Source organism: Ascaphus truei, chromosome 4 (assembly GCF_040206685.1).
Source record: "Ascaphus truei isolate aAscTru1 chromosome 4, aAscTru1.hap1, whole genome shotgun sequence".
Lineage (NCBI taxonomy): Eukaryota > Metazoa > Chordata > Amphibia > Anura > Ascaphidae > Ascaphus > Ascaphus truei.
In genome coordinates this window covers 42,966,530-42,984,995 of record NC_134486.1, presented here as the reverse complement: position 1 = coordinate 42,984,995, position 18,466 = coordinate 42,966,530, and the positions used below count along the sequence as shown (strand labels likewise).

The window sequence follows — 18,466 nt, the reverse complement described above, 5'->3', positions numbered from 1 at the left end:
AAATGTTGTTTCAGGTACAACACGCACTGCAGTTTTACTATACGGAACCTGGTAAGCGGTATCACTCCTTGGATTCAAAAGTGTATCAGATGTAAACTCACTAAACAAGGTTACGCACCAAACCGCAGGCCTATCCTCCTCCCAATGGTGAGGGTGTCTCAATCAACTGGCTCCTCTGTATAAAGGAAATGGCGTGCCTTGGTTTCTTGCACTTTTTTTATTTATTTCACAAATGCTCCATTTCTATTGCATATGTATTTATTTCTTTTCATGCTGTATTGCAGTTCAACAGATGCATTACCTCCCAACTCATCAAGTGGTTCAGCAATTTCCGCGAGTTTTACTACATTCAGATGGAGAAATATGCCCGGCAAGCCATTAATGATGGGGTCACCAGCACTGAAGAGCTGTCCATTACCCGAGACTGTGAGCTGTACCGGGCTCTGAACATGCACTACAATAAAGCAAATGACTTTGAGGTATGTACATATCTTGCCTTATGAATGTACTATGTTTCACTGTATAAATGCATCCATTGTATTATAATATATATATCTTCTTAGCAAACGCATTACACCATTGTCAGGAAACCATTCAGTGCTAGAAAGGACAAATGCATGGCGATTAAAGCAGCTAACCATGCTACATGCTCTTTTAAGGCCTCAATTATACCAGAAACTGCAGAGCTATCCGGTGACGTCATCGTAGCGACGTGCAGAAGTGATTTGTAACACTACTGCAGGGAAACATGGCCAGATTATTTCTCTCTCTATCTGGCTATATATACATTTGTGTGTGTGTAAATATATATATATATATATATATATATAGCAAATGGATACAGTATATTACTGTATGCTCATTTGCATGTCTTAGACAGGTCTGCAACCCTGCCTTTCACCATTATCCCCCCGCACACAGCACTTCCACTGCAGCAAGGGATTCTGGGAAATGACATGCAAATGAGCACACAATGCCACTTTTTGCTTCAAAACCATTCAACATGGTTCCCCTATAGGCTTAAGCTTGCTGCATGGTCACAGCTTTGAGCACAGCCAGGGTTAAGATGCATAGCCAGCAAACCCACCCACAGACAGACTGTTTCAACCTTAATGGGTCTTTTCAGTGTGGGGGGGTTGGTTATGCTGGCTATGCAAAAAAAAAAAAAAAAAAGAAGCAAGGGACAGGGTTTACCATACTTAGTTAAGTTATGGTGCGGTAAACCCTGTCCCTTGCTTCTTTTTTGCATAGCCAGCATAACCAACCCCACACTGAAGATACCCATTAAGGTCGAAACAGTCTGTCTGTGGGTGGGTTTGCTGGCTATGCATCTTAACCCTGGCTGTGCTCAAAGCTGTGACCATGCAGCAAGCTTAAGCCTATAGGAGAACCATGTTGAATGGTTTTGAAGCAAAAATCCCTTGCTGCAGTGGAAGTGCTGTGTGCAGGGTGATAATGGTGAAAGGTGGGGTTGCAGACCTGTCTAAGACATGCAAATGAGCATACAGTAATATATCCAATTGCTATATGCTTTGTTGTGGTGGGTTTTTGTCACTTTTTTTTACCCACCATAACTTAACTAGGTATATATATATATATATATATATGTGTGTGCATGTGTGCGTGCGTGTAAATCATGCGATGTGGCCTTAGCCTGTGAAAACAAACTCTCAAATCTCTTCGAGACAGAAGCTTTGCAGCATGTCGCAGCGCTACCGTCGCGATTGGTATGTGCACTTTTCATTGCATTTTATTGTTTTGTTTTGAATCTGCGCGGTGTTGCGTTGTCGCACGCGATTTCCGATATAATCACGGCCTATCTCTTTCATTCACGCCTTAGTAGACAACGTCTAAAGTAGAGAGCTGGATATGGCCAACTCCTGGTTCTTAAGGTACAGACGAGTCAACGAGTATTCTAAAGCTTGCCTTAAACTTGCCTTAAACTAGCCAGTTTACATGCTGGGTACATGCTGGGTACATTTCAGTGACATTTCTGCAGAGACTAATGGCCCATCGGATTAAGAGCAGGGGTTCCTGGCAGTCCCTTCAGTTTGAATGGGACTGCCAGGGACCCCGCTGTTAATCCGATGGGCCATTAGTCTGTCTGCAGAAATGTCACTGAAATGTTGCAGCATGTACCCAGCATGTACCTGGGTCTTTTTGGAGATTGCCCCAGGTTTGTTTTAGAATAATCGTCGGCACTACAGTACATGCCATATTAGTTACTGGTGTTTCAGCTTCGATTTGGGAATTCAAAATGGCCTGCAAATCCTGTTGCGGCTTCCTATTGAACGGCTGCGGGCGCCATCTTTAAAAAAAAAAACGAAAGTAAATTAGCAACTAAAATGGTAAGTATCTCGGTTACAAGGGATAGTCACCAAAGCTAAAAAAAAAAAAAATACTGCGATTCATCTCTGGAGGACCACCAAGGCTAAATGATGAAGGGGAAAAAACTACAAAATTCAGCAGGATTTCTGCTTACACACATTTGAACTCAATGTCAGTGACATTTTTGGATGAGCTGCCATTGCAGTGAGGGCAGGGAAATTCCACTTGAAAACCAGAAGGAAATTGTCCCCCCCTGTGGCATATCCTGTTACACCTTTGATTACTTATTTCCTCTAAACAGGAAAACTTATGCATTTGTATTGCAGAAATCAGACCTGATATGATTTTGCAGGGGGGGAGGAGGGGAATTTTTTAACTCTTAGGGTGCACTTATGAAATGTACTGAACATCTCAAGGGGCCACACGCTAGTAACTTTTATGATGTTCAGGGAACATCATGAGTATTTTGCTGTACAGGAGATTGTCTCTCTTAGCCTTGTGGGTGCAAAGAGGATATCTTTCTCTGCTCCCGATGGGGTTGGTTTTGACCAAGTGATCGCTACGCAAGGTCTTGCATGGTGTCAGTGCTGAAAAGTTGGGCTCGCTCTGGTACATTGGCCATTTCAAAAGGGATACTTTGTAAAACAAATTCTAAAATGACCTGAATACAATTATTAACCAAATGGCGTGCCCATCCCTGTTTTCGTAATTACATTGCCATAAAATTATACTACTATTTTTAGAGAAAAGATACATTCAGTTTGGAAAGTTTAGTAATTTAGTAAAAGGTGATCACACATTAAAAAAGCCCCAACCCAGCATGACATTTAAGCAACTTCCGTGTTTTTTGTGCTTTGATTAAATCTATGTTGGTGTCAAGTCACCTTCTTCCAATACTACAGTTTTTCACTTGTGACATTCATGGCTACACTAGAACAGATGCGTTGCATAGAGTATGTTCTGTTTGGAATTTGAAGCTTTATATACGTACAGATGCAGCCACCAGTATCCGATCACTTGCCTGGGTAAAAACGAAGGCATCTCACAGTAAATACCTCAACATTTCTGTGAGATTTCTGCAGCCAGACTAATGGCCCATCGGATTAACACAGCAGGGGTCCCTGCAGTCCCATTCAGTTTGAATGGGACTGCGGGGACCCCCGCTGTGTTAATCCGATGGGCCATTAGTCTGGCTGCAGAAATCTCACAGAAATGTTGCAGTTTATTGGGAGATGGCCCCAGATTTTCCAAGGCAAGTGATCTAATACTGGTGGCTGCATCTGTATCACTGTGGTGGTAATCAGGATCTGTGTGATGTACAGGTAAATGTTTGCAGTATTTACCAAAAGGTGACACTGTACGCTCATTTGCATGTCATTTCCCAGAATCCTTGGCTGCAGTGGAAGCACTGTATGCTAAGAGATAATGGGGAAAAGCAGGGTTGCAGACCTGTCTGAGACATGTGAATGTGCTCACAAGTGGTATTTTTATTTGTCCGCCTTTACATATGGCTGTATTCATCACCATGCTAATACACAGAATATTTTTTATCAAATAGGTACTAAAAGTAACACCTCATTTTTAATGCAAACACTACACCTTACCCTATGCTGGTGGTATTATTTCAGTTGTACAGTTGCAGGGGACTTTATTTACACATATTATGAATGGTACTGCAGTTGTAAAACTGGTATAATATGTGCTGTATAGTTGTACCATTGACATGTATAGTTTATCTGCTAACTGCGCGCCCAATACAGTTACTAAATGTAGCCTTAACCTTTCTTCTTATTTCTTACCACAAACCTGCATTAAAGAATAAAAATCGGCACTAATGATGAAATTGGATACAAAGGCTTTTTTTTTTTTTTAGCAAACAGAGCATTTGCCATATTTAGAATGATCACTTCCTTCCAGACGCATTTGCTGATCTTTCAATGTGATTAAAGTCTGATACGATCCTACTCCTCTGAAATCACAGCCTGGCGCATTATAGGGCTGCTTTACCCCAGTGTGCTTTTGAAATGTACTTGACTTTCACTTACACTTGTAATATAGGTTAAGTACAACAGATGATTAAGCAGTGAACTCGTCCCATCATAAGCTGTGTCACTGACTTGCTGTTCCCTTCAGTGCACCCTGCTTTAAGCAGTTAAAAGCAGTCAAATTAGATGCTGAAGAAGATTTTGGCCCTGTCATTTTAGCTGTCGCCTTATGGCCAAGACCCAGTGGTGCTTACAGCAGCAGAATACAATGGTTCACATTTTATTCTGTCGATGACTAAGATTTTAGATGAACTTTTCCTTGCTCACATTTAAATTTTGACCCATTGAAGAAAAGATGCCAAATAAATCAGCATACACATGAGAGATCTTCAGAACTAATTGATATGCCTCCTTATGCACACCTTTCAGAATTCATGTTATGTGTCTATTGTATAGACACAGCAAGCGTTGCCCTTTGACATGTGTTCCCTCAGGGGTGGGAGGCCTGAGAATATATCTGCCATTTAATAGGCAGCGCTTTGGCACTAAGAAAGTTGTTCTTCCTTAAGCGGAAACCATCACATTGGCAGTACTTGTCCCTATTGTGTCTATCATGGATATTCAGCAAATACCTCATTTTGAGCTGTAGTAAAGTCCCTCTCTAAAATGCTTATCGGAGTGTTGGTCTTGAAAAGAATGTGTTACAGGCATCTCCGCCGGGGAAGTGGTTAAGAATTGAATAGGGGTCCTTGTTAAAATGGATAAGAAGTGAAGAGTGGCTCATTTGCATGTCGTTACCCAGAATCCCTGGCTGCAGTAGAAGCATTGTTTGCTAAGCGATAATGGGGGAAGACAGGGTTGCAGACCTGTCTGGGACATGCAAATGTACCCACACGTCATTTTTTTTATTTGCTGTATACTGTACGATGCTGCGGTTTTGTCACTTTTTTCACCCGCCATAACACTTTTAATGTCTGGTTATACCCACTTTCTAGCTTCACGTGCCATAGCCAGTACACTATCTTGCACTGAAGAGATTCAAAAGGGTGAAACTGCTGGCTGTAAGTAGGTGTACTTGCTTTGCTGAAAGTCAGTGTAATATGGCAGGCAAACGCTTATAGAGGTCTATGTTAAAATGGGTAAGCAGTAAAGAGTGACTCACTATGAGTGCTTGTTTGCATGTCATTACCCAGAATCCTTGGCTGAAGAGGAAGCACTGTTTATTAAGCAATAATGGGGTAAAACAGGATTGTGGACCTGTCTGAGACATGAAAAAGTACACACAAGTGGTATTTTTTATTTGCTGTACAGTGGAGGGTTTTTGTCACTTTTTTACCCACCATAACGTTTTTAAGGTCTAGTGTCTAGTCCAGAATGCGTTTCATTGTCTTTTTCATCTAAGGCATATACCTCATTGTGAAATAATTTAAGAGTCCCCTGCTTTGGAGAAATGTTGATGGAAAACTTTTTTCTCTGCACCCCTCTAGAATGTGTGCCATATTCTTTCCTCTGTTAGCTATGTGCTTTTAATTAGGACTTAACATAAGCAGAATTCATTCTATACTCTGTGATAATTGTTATAGGGCTTTTTGCATTTAGGCTTCTGTTCTTAAATAACAAAGCAACAGGTGAGATGCTATTTATCTCTATCTATCTCAATGTCTTGTATAGCGCATGCACAGAGCGAACCCTGCACCTGTGCACTTTTGATGCGTGAAGCATTGTTAAATGAAAATAATGTGATGTTACCTAAATAGGTGATGGACGTTATTTTCTCTGCGTTTAACGGGCTTCCACTGAGCTCAGGATTTGCAAAAATAGTGTTCGTCACCCAAAGTAGTGTCATTGCAATATATGCATTAGCGAGTACATTAATAGCGCAGGGACCCGTTAAGCAATACAGTGCGCATGCGCATTGGGAACATTCTTATGTGCTCTCCAATTAATGCACGTGTGTTTCAGCCGCTAAACGCAATGTTATGTCATTGTACACATATATATACTATATATCACAATAACTATTAGAAACATATCCTACTTTAACTTTGAACAATGAAATACATTATACAATTTATTACATACTTTATCAGATGCACCTCTTTCTGTGTTTCTGAGTAGCATATAATTGTTATCTATCTTGCTCTGACACTTATAACTATTTCAATGGAAAGTGCTAAGTACCAAACCAAAATAGTATATTAGGGTACCACTTTTTACATCCCTTTGTCATTATAGCCTAATGACTGAAATAACGTTGGGATAATCAGGTTTTGGTTCTGATTAACGGTGAGTTATGCGGTGACCTATTTATCGTGACGTTATTTCCCTGCGCTAACCTTAACGCAGTTTAGCGGATCTGCGATGTTCGGCGAACAGGTCATTAGCATCTTATTTGCATACGTGTTACCCCAACGTGCGTAGAAATGTATCGATACGATATTTCAGTGGTTACCTCTAGGTAACGTATTTTAGTGCATATGTGTTAGGAGTAACGTAGTGTTAATTTTGGTTGAATAGGCGCTTCACACATCTTGTCATAAGGGTGACCACTTTCAGTGGTGTTTAGGTTCTAAAAAGTGTTTGCGTTTTGGTTTTGCTGTGTGCTAGATTGGTTTTGTTTTTCTGTTTTAAACTATGGAAAAAACAATAAATATTTGTTTTTCATTTTTAAAACCTTTTTAGTTTTTTTGGTTTCGCATACTGGGTTGGCTGTGTGCAGTGATGGCCCCCGCAGCAAGCACAGGGAGTTACAACACTATCGCTAGTTTTGCAACAAATTTTATCTATTTTCTAAGCCCTGGAGTGCCTGTCTCCATCTTTTCTCTATTCCAGTCCCCAGCGGTTTGCACCCAGGCAAGATACTATTCTCAGTGGAGTACCACTATAGTTCCAAATATATACCGCTTTAAAAAATAAAAAAATGAACAAATTCCTAGTAAGAACAACATTCGTTTTTGACATTAGTTTATTTATTGTATTACATTATACTACAATTAGTCCTTGTTACGTGTGTGTGTGTGTAAATGTTCCTGAACCCCATAACTAGTGCCTGGACGCCCCCGAGTCACAATATCTAAAGCAGCAATCCCGCCTGGGATCTTACCTGATCCGCAGTCCCTCAATGTCCAGGTACCCTCATTCCCGCAATGTTATACATTGGAGGGGAGGTGTTCCCTACCTGTCTTCTGGTTTAGGGGGGATTCCGATGTCTTCCGTGTGAAGCTCGAGAGTTAGATCTGGAAGAAAGCAGTATAGGTTATTTCGGTGTAGGTATAGGGCAATTAAGATATATAGGGTAAATAAGAGATCCAGAGTGTGAGAGAGAGAGAGTGTGGGTGAGAGACAGAGAGAGAAAGACAGAGAGAGAGAGACACACACACACACACACACACAGAGAGAGAGAGAGAGAGAGAGAGAGAGAGACAGAGACAGAGAGAGAGACAGAGACAGAGACAGAGAGAGAGACAGAGACAGAGAGACAGAGAGAGAGACAGAGAGAGAGACAGAGACAGAGACAGAGACAGAGAGACAGAGAGAGAGAGAGAGAGAGACAGAGAGAGAGACAGAGAGACAGAGAGACAGAGACACACACACACACAGAGACACAGAGACACAGAGAAAGAGAGAGACACAGAGAAAGAGAGACACACAGAGAAAGAGATACACACAGAGAAAGAGATACACACAGAGAAAGAGATACACACAGAGAAAGAGAGACACACAGAAAGAGAGAGAATGAGAGAGACACAGAGAGAGGGAGAGAACACACACACACAGAGAGAATGAGAGACAAAGACAGAGAGAGTGACAGAGTGCGACAGAGAGAGTGCGGCAGAGAGAGTGCGGCAGAGAGAGTGCGGCAGAGAGAGTGCGGCAGAGAGAGTGCGACAGAGAGAGAGCGACAGAGAGAGAGCGACAGAGAGAGAGCGACAGAGAGAGAGCGACAGAGAGAGAGAGCATCAGAGAGAGGGCGGCAGAGAGTGCGACAGAGAGAGCGACAGAGAGAGCGACAGAGAGAGGGAGAGGGCGACAGAGAGAGGGAGAGGGCGACAGAGAGAGGGTGACAGAGAGAGGGAGAGGGCGACAGAGAGAGGGTGACAGGGAAAGGGTGAGGGCGACAGGGAAAGGGTGAGGGTGACAGAGAGAGGGCGACAGGGAAAGGGTGAGGGCGACAGGGAGAGGGCGACAGGGAAAGGGTGAGGGCGACACGGAGAGGGTGAGGGTGACACAGGGAGAGGGTGACACAGAGAGAGGGTGACACAGGGAGAGGGTGACACAGGGAGAGGGAGGGGTGACACAGGGAGAGGGCGACACAGGGAGAGGGCGACACAGGGAGAGGGCGACACAGGGAGAGGGTGACACAGGGAAAGGGAGAGGGTGACACAGGGAGAGGGAGAGGGTGACACAGGGAGAGGGTGACACAGGGAGAGGGTGACACAGGGAGAGGTTGACACAGGGAAAGGGTGACACAGGGAGAGGGAGAGAGGGTGACAAACTCACAGACACACACACTCACTCACTCACAGACACACACTCACAGACACACACTCACTCACAGACACACACTCACTCACAGACACACACTCTCACACACACTCTTACACACTCACTCACACACACACTCACAGACACAGACACACACACACACACACTCACAGACACACACAATCACAGACACACACAATCACAGACACACACACTCACAGACACACACACTCACAGACACACACACACACACTCACAGACACACACACACACACACACACTCACAGACACACACACACACACACTCACAGACAGACACACACACTCACAGACACTCACAGACACAGACACACACACTCACAGACACACACACACACACACAGACACAAACACACTCAGACACACACTCACATACACACTCACTCACAGACACACACACACACACAGACACACACACACTCACAGACACACACTCACAGACACACACACACACACACACACACACACACACACACAGTCAGTCACACACACACACAGTCACTCAGTCTGCCACTCACACACACACCCGCAAGGCAGGGGGTCGCACATGGCAGCAGTGGGGCCTCCACATGGCAGGAGGGCCTCTGCAAGGCAGGGGGGTCGCACATGGCAGCAGGGGTCTCCGCACTGCAGCAGGGCCCTCCGCACGGAAGCGGACCCCTTTCAGAGGCGGACACCCCTGGGCAGCAAGCAGGGATCGGGGGCAGGAGGGGGAGGAGATTAGGGGCAGGAGGGGGAGCTGCCTGCCGGCCCTCTTCCCCACGTTAACCCAATCAGGGAGGGGATTATTTGTTTATTTAAAAAAATAATAATAATAATTTGGCGCGAGCAGGGGAATTCATAGAGCCGCAGCACGGCTCGCCAGCAGCCTAAATCCACTCGCCACGGGCGTGTGGTTATAATTATTTGTCGAACACTGTCTATATATATATATATATATATATATATATATATATATATATATATAAAATCAAGATGGCTACCCTTCCTCCTAGCTAGTGCCCAAAAAGGCAGCTCCGTGGATGATAACACAGCTGTGTTAGAAAAATAAATGATTAACAATATAATCTCCCTACCAGCACCGGACACAAAAAGTAGTGATGCTGCGTGGTCATTCACCCATAACACATAACCCGACGTCCCTCAGAGGACCCCTGAAGAAGTGAGCGAAATGTTGGGTTACCTGTTGGGTTCTGGGGGAATACACACAAAAGTATCACTACTTTTTTGTTTACTTTCTCGGTACTATGACTATTTTGCCAATCATTTATTTATATATAAATATAACGGCTTTTTTTCCGTATGTATTGCAGTTCCTGCATATGTTGCTATGTGAGAGTGCCAGCACCATGTTTCTGGGGACATAGCACTTTGTCAGGTGTCCTGCTACCCCATCTGATGAAGGGTCTGCGTCCCGTGGTACTGTTCACCTACATGTTTGCTTGCAATGAATCTAAAGTGAAGCATCCATACGCATTTTGTGGGAGGCAAAGGAGTGATTACCTATTTATCCTGTGAGTTACCTGCAACATGGGGCTTCCCTGCTGCCTCTCCCAGCTGGCACCATCTTCTCGTCGACTTGCATTATTTTTGAGGTGGGCTCAATCAGTCCCTGCTTCAGCACAGGTGGCTCAATCAGTGGCTCGGTCGATGAGCCACCTGTGCTGAAGCAGGGTTGTCCTGAAAACCTGACCTGTAGGTGGCCACTGAGGACTGGAGTTAGCCACCCCTGCACTACTGGGTTAGCCCTAAAATCACCTGGGGAAAGAAAAATACAAATGGAAGACTCCTTACTTTGTACAATGACTCCCTTTCTGTGTCCAATAGTTATCTTTTTATAACACTTGCTCTTTGTACCATGGTTGCTCATCAATATAATGAAGTGAGCAAAGTGGTTTGTAATCTTTGTTTTAATGTCAGTCATTACGTTCGTGGTTCCCTCTTGTCTTTTTGTCATTGGCTCCAATTGAAGCTCGGTGAGATCTGCTTTAAACCTCCTTACTCAACGGCTCTATTAGTTCTACCATATCGTGATCCTTTTTCTTTTTTTCAACATCCTTAAAGAAAAAGATACAGTGTAATGTTGCTTTACTTTTCTTATTGTTCTTTGTTGAGATGAACAAAGCGTTTTCTACAGTGGCTATAGCACATAATTATACAGCTTTCAATAGCAGTGTCTTGGTACATATCAAAGTTCAGAAGAGCCTTTGGAAGAAAAAAAAAGATGTTTTGTGGCAGCACAGGGAGGGTCTCGTCTTTCCTTCAGAAAATAGTTCAAGGCTCTTCTGTCAAGCTTCCCTACTTAGAGCTTTTTCTCCTCCTGCTTCATAAAGTTTAAAGGGGATTCAGTGGAGTTCTGTGATCTATTTCCTTTGAAAGATTGTGCACAGAGCAGTCCTTTGACTTCAAGAGTTCACAGATTCATGTCTTTAGGTATCATATGTCTGACCTTATCAGTTATTCTATTTAATGCAGGAGAAAAGTCTAAACTCTTTGTGTTTGTCTGTTTTGCATCTGTGAAATGATTTGGTGAAAAGACCGTCCTTTTTAATACACCCCAGAGAAACCATTTCTGGCTGTAACCTACCCTGCTGGCTCTTAAAAAAAAAACCTCCTTGTGTTTTGTGTATGGATGATCTCACATTGAGAATACACTCATGCAATAAGTCCCATACAAAAAAAAAAAACTTTGGCTATCCATCTCCCCCACCCCTATTTGATGCATTGGCTATTTCAGTTTCTCTGTCACCTAACAGGCACAGCCATTTAACGAATACAGATAGTGGCTGGTTGGCCGTACCAGCGGTAGGCTTTCCCTTGCTTTGACCTACCCTGAAGGCCCTCATAATTAATTGTCCTTCAGAGATGAAGAAAGTTCAAAGTCAGTGCGCGCGGTTGATGTCTATTGTCTGACATTCACTTCTCCTTCTCTCCTTCATTCCACAAAGGGTTATCCACAGGCGCAGAAAGCAGGCCCTTTCCTAACATCTGCTGGTGGTTGTAGTTTCATTGGACGATATCAATGTGTGTGTCCGTTTCTAGGTGGAAAAAAATACGGTTGGGACTATCTTTTGCAAAGTGGCCGGGCAAACGTTGTTGAGTTTGCAATGTTCGGTCATGATTAGCCTTAAACCACCAGCGAAAATTACAATGCACAACGTGTACATGCACTTTTTACACCATCCTCTTTAAAAAAAAATAAAGTCCCCTTTTTGAGCCCGTGCCAACACATTATTCTGATCTCTTGTGCCACTCAGGCAAGCTTTAAAAACACACCTTTTCACATGCACTCAATTGGTTCAAATGTGTTCCCAGTTGTAGAAGTGAAGTCACTGTGCGTCTGCAAAACGGCATCAAGCGTGTCAACCATCACTAAAGTAAAACGCTAAATAGCTGTTAACAAACATTTAAATGCACGTCCACAAGGCGCACTGCGCAGATCTATTTGAATCAGTTTAGCCAATAAAAATATATGATTCATACAAACATTTTTTTCCTTTTTACAAGATAGCGGATTATTTCATCTCGTTCTCCTTCGCCCAAAACGATGCTAGTACCACAGCAATTACTGAGACAATGCCAAAGCTTGCAAGTACAGTAGATAAATATAATACCGATATTGCAGCAGAAGGATAAGCTTCATAGTAGACCTTCACATGTGTAAACCTAACAAACCCACCTCTCATGTGGCATTGATAAAAGCCACACATACCTACATTTGTAGACAATTCAAGCACTTTTTCTCCACCACGTCTGCAGCGTAAGATATTGTGCTTCGAGGTGCAGGTAACGCTGCCTCTGTTAAACAACAAACTTACCAATTGTTCATGCAACAGGTTTTCTGTACTTAAGAAGAAAGTGCAGATACTATCGTACGTAGACATAGCTAATACATTAATGCAAAAAAAGTCTCATTAAAAATTTAAGTTATTCTTATGAATCTTTAATTGGAAGCAATGAAAAGGGACACAGGTGAAGCCAAGTGCTTTGTTTCCTGATTCTCTTCGGGGTTGCTGGCTATTGTTATTTTCACTTTCTCAAGCAGACATTCACCTAAAAACTGACAGAAGTCACTTATGAAACAGACAGCTGCCCTAACACAAACACCTAACTTATTCAGTAAGAGCTGTTGTCAGGTAATTAAGGCCACTTAAAGCTTTTCAGACTCACCACTCCTTTCCATCTCGACATAATATTTCATATACTAGCTACCAGCGGCACTATGTTGATAATCTTTCCCCCCTGGCTTTACAGGACCTCTCGCTTACAGATGATACGAAGAGTCATTTTTGTCTAATTGACAGGGCCTTGAGATTTCCATTTTAATATGGTCTTACATGTGCATTTCCTAACCTCAGTATAAACCTTATTTCGCCGTCTAAAAATATCGCCGATTAAAAAGAATACACTTATTTCCCCCCCCAACAAAATGGCTTTTGCATGGGGGGGATAGGATATTTCTGTTGATAACACAGATCTTATATGTCCTTATGCTTTACGGGTGGATGGCGTGACATATTGTAATACTCCTCCCTATATGTGTGTGCAGCGGGAGCCTGTAAAGAGTTGTATTTATTTTCTCCCATTTCACCTTGTGTACAGTCTGGTCTGTGACACTGATGATGATTATGTCATTATTTTACTCTGGGGGCTTTGGCACATCTGCAGAGCCGATGCACATCTTCTTTGTTGCGCTGGCATACGTCCCATATCACCAATGCTTCATTAGCCTTAGTGACTGCCTCCTTGCCAGACAAGAATGCCCAAATCTAAGCCTCTTTTGTGTATGCTTGTTCATTTATTCATCTTCGCATTTCTTGTGGGTTTTTTTTTTTTTTTATCTTCTTGGATTTCTAAAGAGCAGATGTCCAGGTTCCCCTCATATCTCCTGAAAGACACTGGGGGGGGGGGGGGGGGGGGGTTGGGGAGGAGAAGCAAAGTGACTTTTTAACCCCTGTGGGACCGTGCTGACCGCCTGTGAACCCTACCCTTTTTGTTACCCCCCTTCCCCCCAATTGAATAAGCTTTCTTTTGACTAACTCGTATAGGATAAATATCCTTTGAATAAGCAGCATTAGGAGTCAACTTTAAAAAAAAATAAGTCATTTCATATACTTCGAACACTTGGCAAATATGTGAATGGATTCCCACTGCACTTCCTTTAAATGTTCAAAATCCTACATTACTAGGTTCAGTCAGATGAGAAATGATTTTGTGTCGGTGGCCTGTAATTGTTTTTAACGTAATTAGGAGGTTGGAATAGGTCTCTTGTCATTTACTCACATGTCGCGGGCAGATTCTTTTTACTCACCCCCTCCCGCCCCCAAAATTACAAAAAGACAAATCTTTGCAGAACCAGCCTTATCTCTTTAAAGTATGTTTGTCCAGCTTTGTAGTATATGTAAGCAGAATGTATGAAGGTCACATAGTTTTCAGACCTTGGTTGCAACACATTGACCCTTTCAGAAACCAACTTTATCTGGAGGGGAAAACGGAGTTCTGTTTGACAAAGTATCTGCCCAGCCAGTTTATCTTGTAACAGAACTCCAGCTCACAGACTATTGATTTTCTTAAATTAATGCCTACAGAATGCTCCTGAACTTAGCAGAACAGAACATTACTCTTTTTTTTTTTTTAACAGTATGCATGAACGATTGTTTAATGTCCCCTAGTAATGCTGTATATAGTGGATTAAACCTTAAACCTACGATCCTTGCGAAGGGCGATATTAAAGCAGCAATCCACATCGATCGCCATTTTGTTTTGTATTTTGCGTGCGTCTTATTTTTTTTTTGTACTTCCTTTAAAAGATCTCATCTTGCGGTTTGAAATATTAAGTGTCCGGGATATTAAAATGGAGCTTTCCCCAGAGCCCCAGTGCAGTCTAAAGGTTACTGTGGTAAATTCAGAAGCTAGCGATAAAGAAAATATTTTAGTAAAAAAAAAACAACTAACATTATACAAGTTACACTCATGTAGGCTTCTGGCTGTTTTGGGCTATAGCAGTTTAATACAAGCCTAGTCACTCTTGATATATTAGTTATGACAGCACATTTGTAATACGGTGTAGAACTGGGGTGGCCAACTCCAGTCCTCAAGGGCCAACAACAGGTTAGTTTTTCAGGATATCCCTGCTTCAGCACAGGTGGCTCAGCCATTGACAGAGCTACCTGTGCTGAAACAGGGATATCCTGAAAACCTGACCTGTTGGTGGCCCTTAAGAACTAGAGTTGGCCTCCCCTGGTGTAGAAGAAGTACAAATACATTTCTCGAACAGCACGCCAGCTTGTACATATCCTGTTCTGTTTTTGTACCCCAAGAAGGAGAAACAAAAAAGTGTGTTACAAAAGGTAACAGGGAAGTACATGGAATGCAGAACTGTCTAACAATTCACATACTCTAGTCTTGCCCTTTATATAAAAAAAAAAAAAAAAAAAAAATTATATATATCTATATACACACACACACACACACACACACACACACACACACACACACACACACACACACACACACACACACACACACACACACACACACACACACACACACACACACACACACACACACACACACACACACACACACACACACACACACACACACACAGACACACACACACACACACACACACACACACACACACACACACACACACACGAGTAGTTGGAGATAGCTAAGAGTTGGGTGTTTTAATAATACATTATAAAATCAATTTTCGTTAAACTGATGATCAGTTAATTAATAGAAGCAAGAAAGGGAAGGTAATACTCCAAATATTTGTTAATGTTGCAATTGTTCACTTTTGCAATCACACCATTAATTAGACTGTTTGGGCACATCATACTCAACCCAAACAAATATGTTTAAATAATACTATTAAGCCTAAAATAAGACTCAGTAGGTGCAGTTATATCCATATTATGTCATACCAAGGGACATATTTTTTTTGTGGGGAAAAAATACAGAACAGTGGTTATTATTTTAGAAAGAACTTGGCTGCAGAGGCACTTTTTTTTAAATATTTAATTACCGAAAACATACAGATTTGTTGCAGGTTGTAATACCTTTTGATTAACCTACATTAGTAAAGAACAGTCTTGATGGTCCACTAAAAAACAAGCCTATACTTCAAGGACCAATACAACAACAAGAACTACACGAAGCTCACGTATTAGATACACGTAATGTTAATAAATAGCACGGTGAAGGGGACTTGGAATTTTACTGAGGTGTGGACTGAAATTGTAGTGTCAACATTTTTTTAAATTCAACTACAGTACATATAATGCAGAACCCAACTCCACAAGCTTTCTGTCACAGGGGGTAATGCTTTGTTTGTCTGTCTGTTGATCATTGAAGGAGCTAAAGATTCATTTTAGGAATGGTACCTGGTAGATTAAAAAAAAAAAAAAAAAGGGTTGTAGGTTGGACCACTTTATACGTCTCTGTCAATTTACATATAAAAAGGTGTTAAAAGCATATATCTTTTTCTGAATTTCTGCATCTCAAAAAGCACCAGGTTAGCCATGTTTGTAACCGCGATAGTGCCAATCAGGGAGCTTGCACACGGAAACTCCCATTGAAGTCAACAGAAATTTCCGTGCAACAGTGCCCCGGTCAGCACTATTGCAGTTTAATGAATAATTCCTATAGACCAGGGGTTAGCAACTCCAGTCCTCAAGGGCCACCAACAGGTCAGGTTTGCAGGATATCCCTGCTTCAGCACAGTGGCTCAGTCAAAGACTGCACTGCCTGTGCTGAAGCAGGGATATCCTGAAAACATGACCCTTGAGGGCTGCAGTTGCCCACCCTTGCTATAGACTCTCAACCATGACCAGATTTAGGGTCTACGTATCAAGGGAAAATGGATGCAGTTCTGGGGCAAACATGGCGTCAGACGTGGAAAATAAACCATGTTGCTTTTTATTGGAGTCTTTTCTTTGGCCGGCTGGTTTTTTTGCCCCACCATGCCACCAGTTTTGGATGAAAGAAATAATAAGCGTTTACGTTCACGGCTACAACTTTTCTGTGGAGAAGTCCTTCAATGTCTCCTCTCCTAGCAGTAGTTCAGATTAAAGAGCGCTGGCCTGGCAAATCCATAAAACGTGGTTAAATATCTGACACGATTGTAGCTCACCCCAAGTGTGCTCCGAACCTCTCGCAATGTCTCTGAAAGTGGGGTGACCACAGGGCCGTTTTAAGACCTTCGTAGGCCTCAGGCTCTTTTATTTCTTGAGGCCTGTGTGCCCGATGTTTTTACGCTAATTTCATCGTTTGCTTGTTTCTTTCGATACTATCGATATTTGGCATCGATACTTTTGTTTCGATATTTAAAGGTATCGATACTTCGAAGGCATTTTAAATAAAAATGAGCTGTTTTCTCTTATTTTGTGATTTTTTTTTGTTTAGGTTTTTTTTCAAGTGAAATATTGTAGGCCCTAAAAGGTTCGTAGGCCCAAGGCACTGTGCCGAATCGTCCTAATGTATAAAGCAGCCCTGGGTGACCATTGCCATCCAGTCTGCGAATGCACCTCCAGTCTATTAAATAATTATGGGTCGCTCCTGGCCTGGATGACCAAAGAAAGGTGGGGTTTTCAGATCTCTTCTATGTCCATATATTTCCCGTACTTGGATATTTGTGCAATGCATTGTTGAGTGTTTTCGTGCAAACCAAGTTTTTTTTTATGGCTCTCTCATAGTCAATGTGTTGTGAAACCGTCTTTCCTTTGCATGGAAAAAATGTCAGCCCTAATAGAGTTAATGGAGCTTAAATATTACCAAATAACGGGAGATGGCTTCGCAGCATATTGAATTGGGGCAAATTGCTAATCGTTATCAGTCCATCAGTTTTCCTGTGAATGATTACCATCATATAATAGCCTTTCCGGATCCCTTTGGGGATAAATATTCTCTGACATTATTTGGTAGCCTTTTTTGAAGCCCAGGATATGAAAACAACAGGGTGTGATAAATAGCAATGTGTAAATCCTGCTGCAAAACGTACTCTGAGATCCAGAGTGGCTATGGGTGTCAAAATAGCTGCGTGTCATCATGTTTGTACATGTCAGGTAGTGTAGCCCACGTGTGTCGCATTCTCCAGGACATACAGGAGTCAACCTACTTTTAAAGAAGACTGTAGTTGAGAACCCAACGTAGTAAGTGCCACAGGTACAGTGTGCCCATCGTATATACCTGTAAGTCAAATGAGTTTCTATGTCAAAGGCTCCTGACTGCAAAAGCAGGGGGGAAAACCGAAGCACACATATAACTTGACATATGTATCGAAGCAAATAAATCAGTTGGCTTTCAATGGGGTATTTGTGCCTTTGATAAATTTAGTGCAGCGAGGAGACTTTTATACGTCACTCTCAAAATGCTGTAGGGTACGGTACTTGAAGCCTAAATATATCTGTGTGACATTAAGGACACTGTGCATCAATAAAATCCTGACGCAATTCTAGGGAACCTTTGTACCTAATAGGAATATTTTTTTATGATTCAGGTGGTGCAGCTTCTCCCCCAACCCCCCCTAAGCCCTCCAACCCCCCTACCCTCCCCCCTCAAAATTGCCTTGATACACAAACCCCTAAACTGTTTTCACTAGCCTTTCCTTAATATATTTAGTT

The 18,466-nt window shown here is 42.3% G+C and overlaps 1 protein-coding gene across 8 annotated transcripts in view; it reads left to right on the top strand.

Annotated features, from left to right (window-relative positions):
* The window catches only part of PROX1 (prospero homeobox 1), a 77,984-nt gene that overhangs the window by 45,643 nt on the left and 13,875 nt on the right, over positions 1-18,466 (top strand). For all 8 annotated transcript variants that reach the window (XM_075595632.1, XM_075595637.1, XM_075595635.1 and 5 more), the window contains one exon: positions 285-479. In XM_075595632.1, the coding sequence (XP_075451747.1) occupies positions 285-479 (195 nt within the window). The remainder of the gene's footprint in view (positions 1-284; positions 480-18,466) is intronic.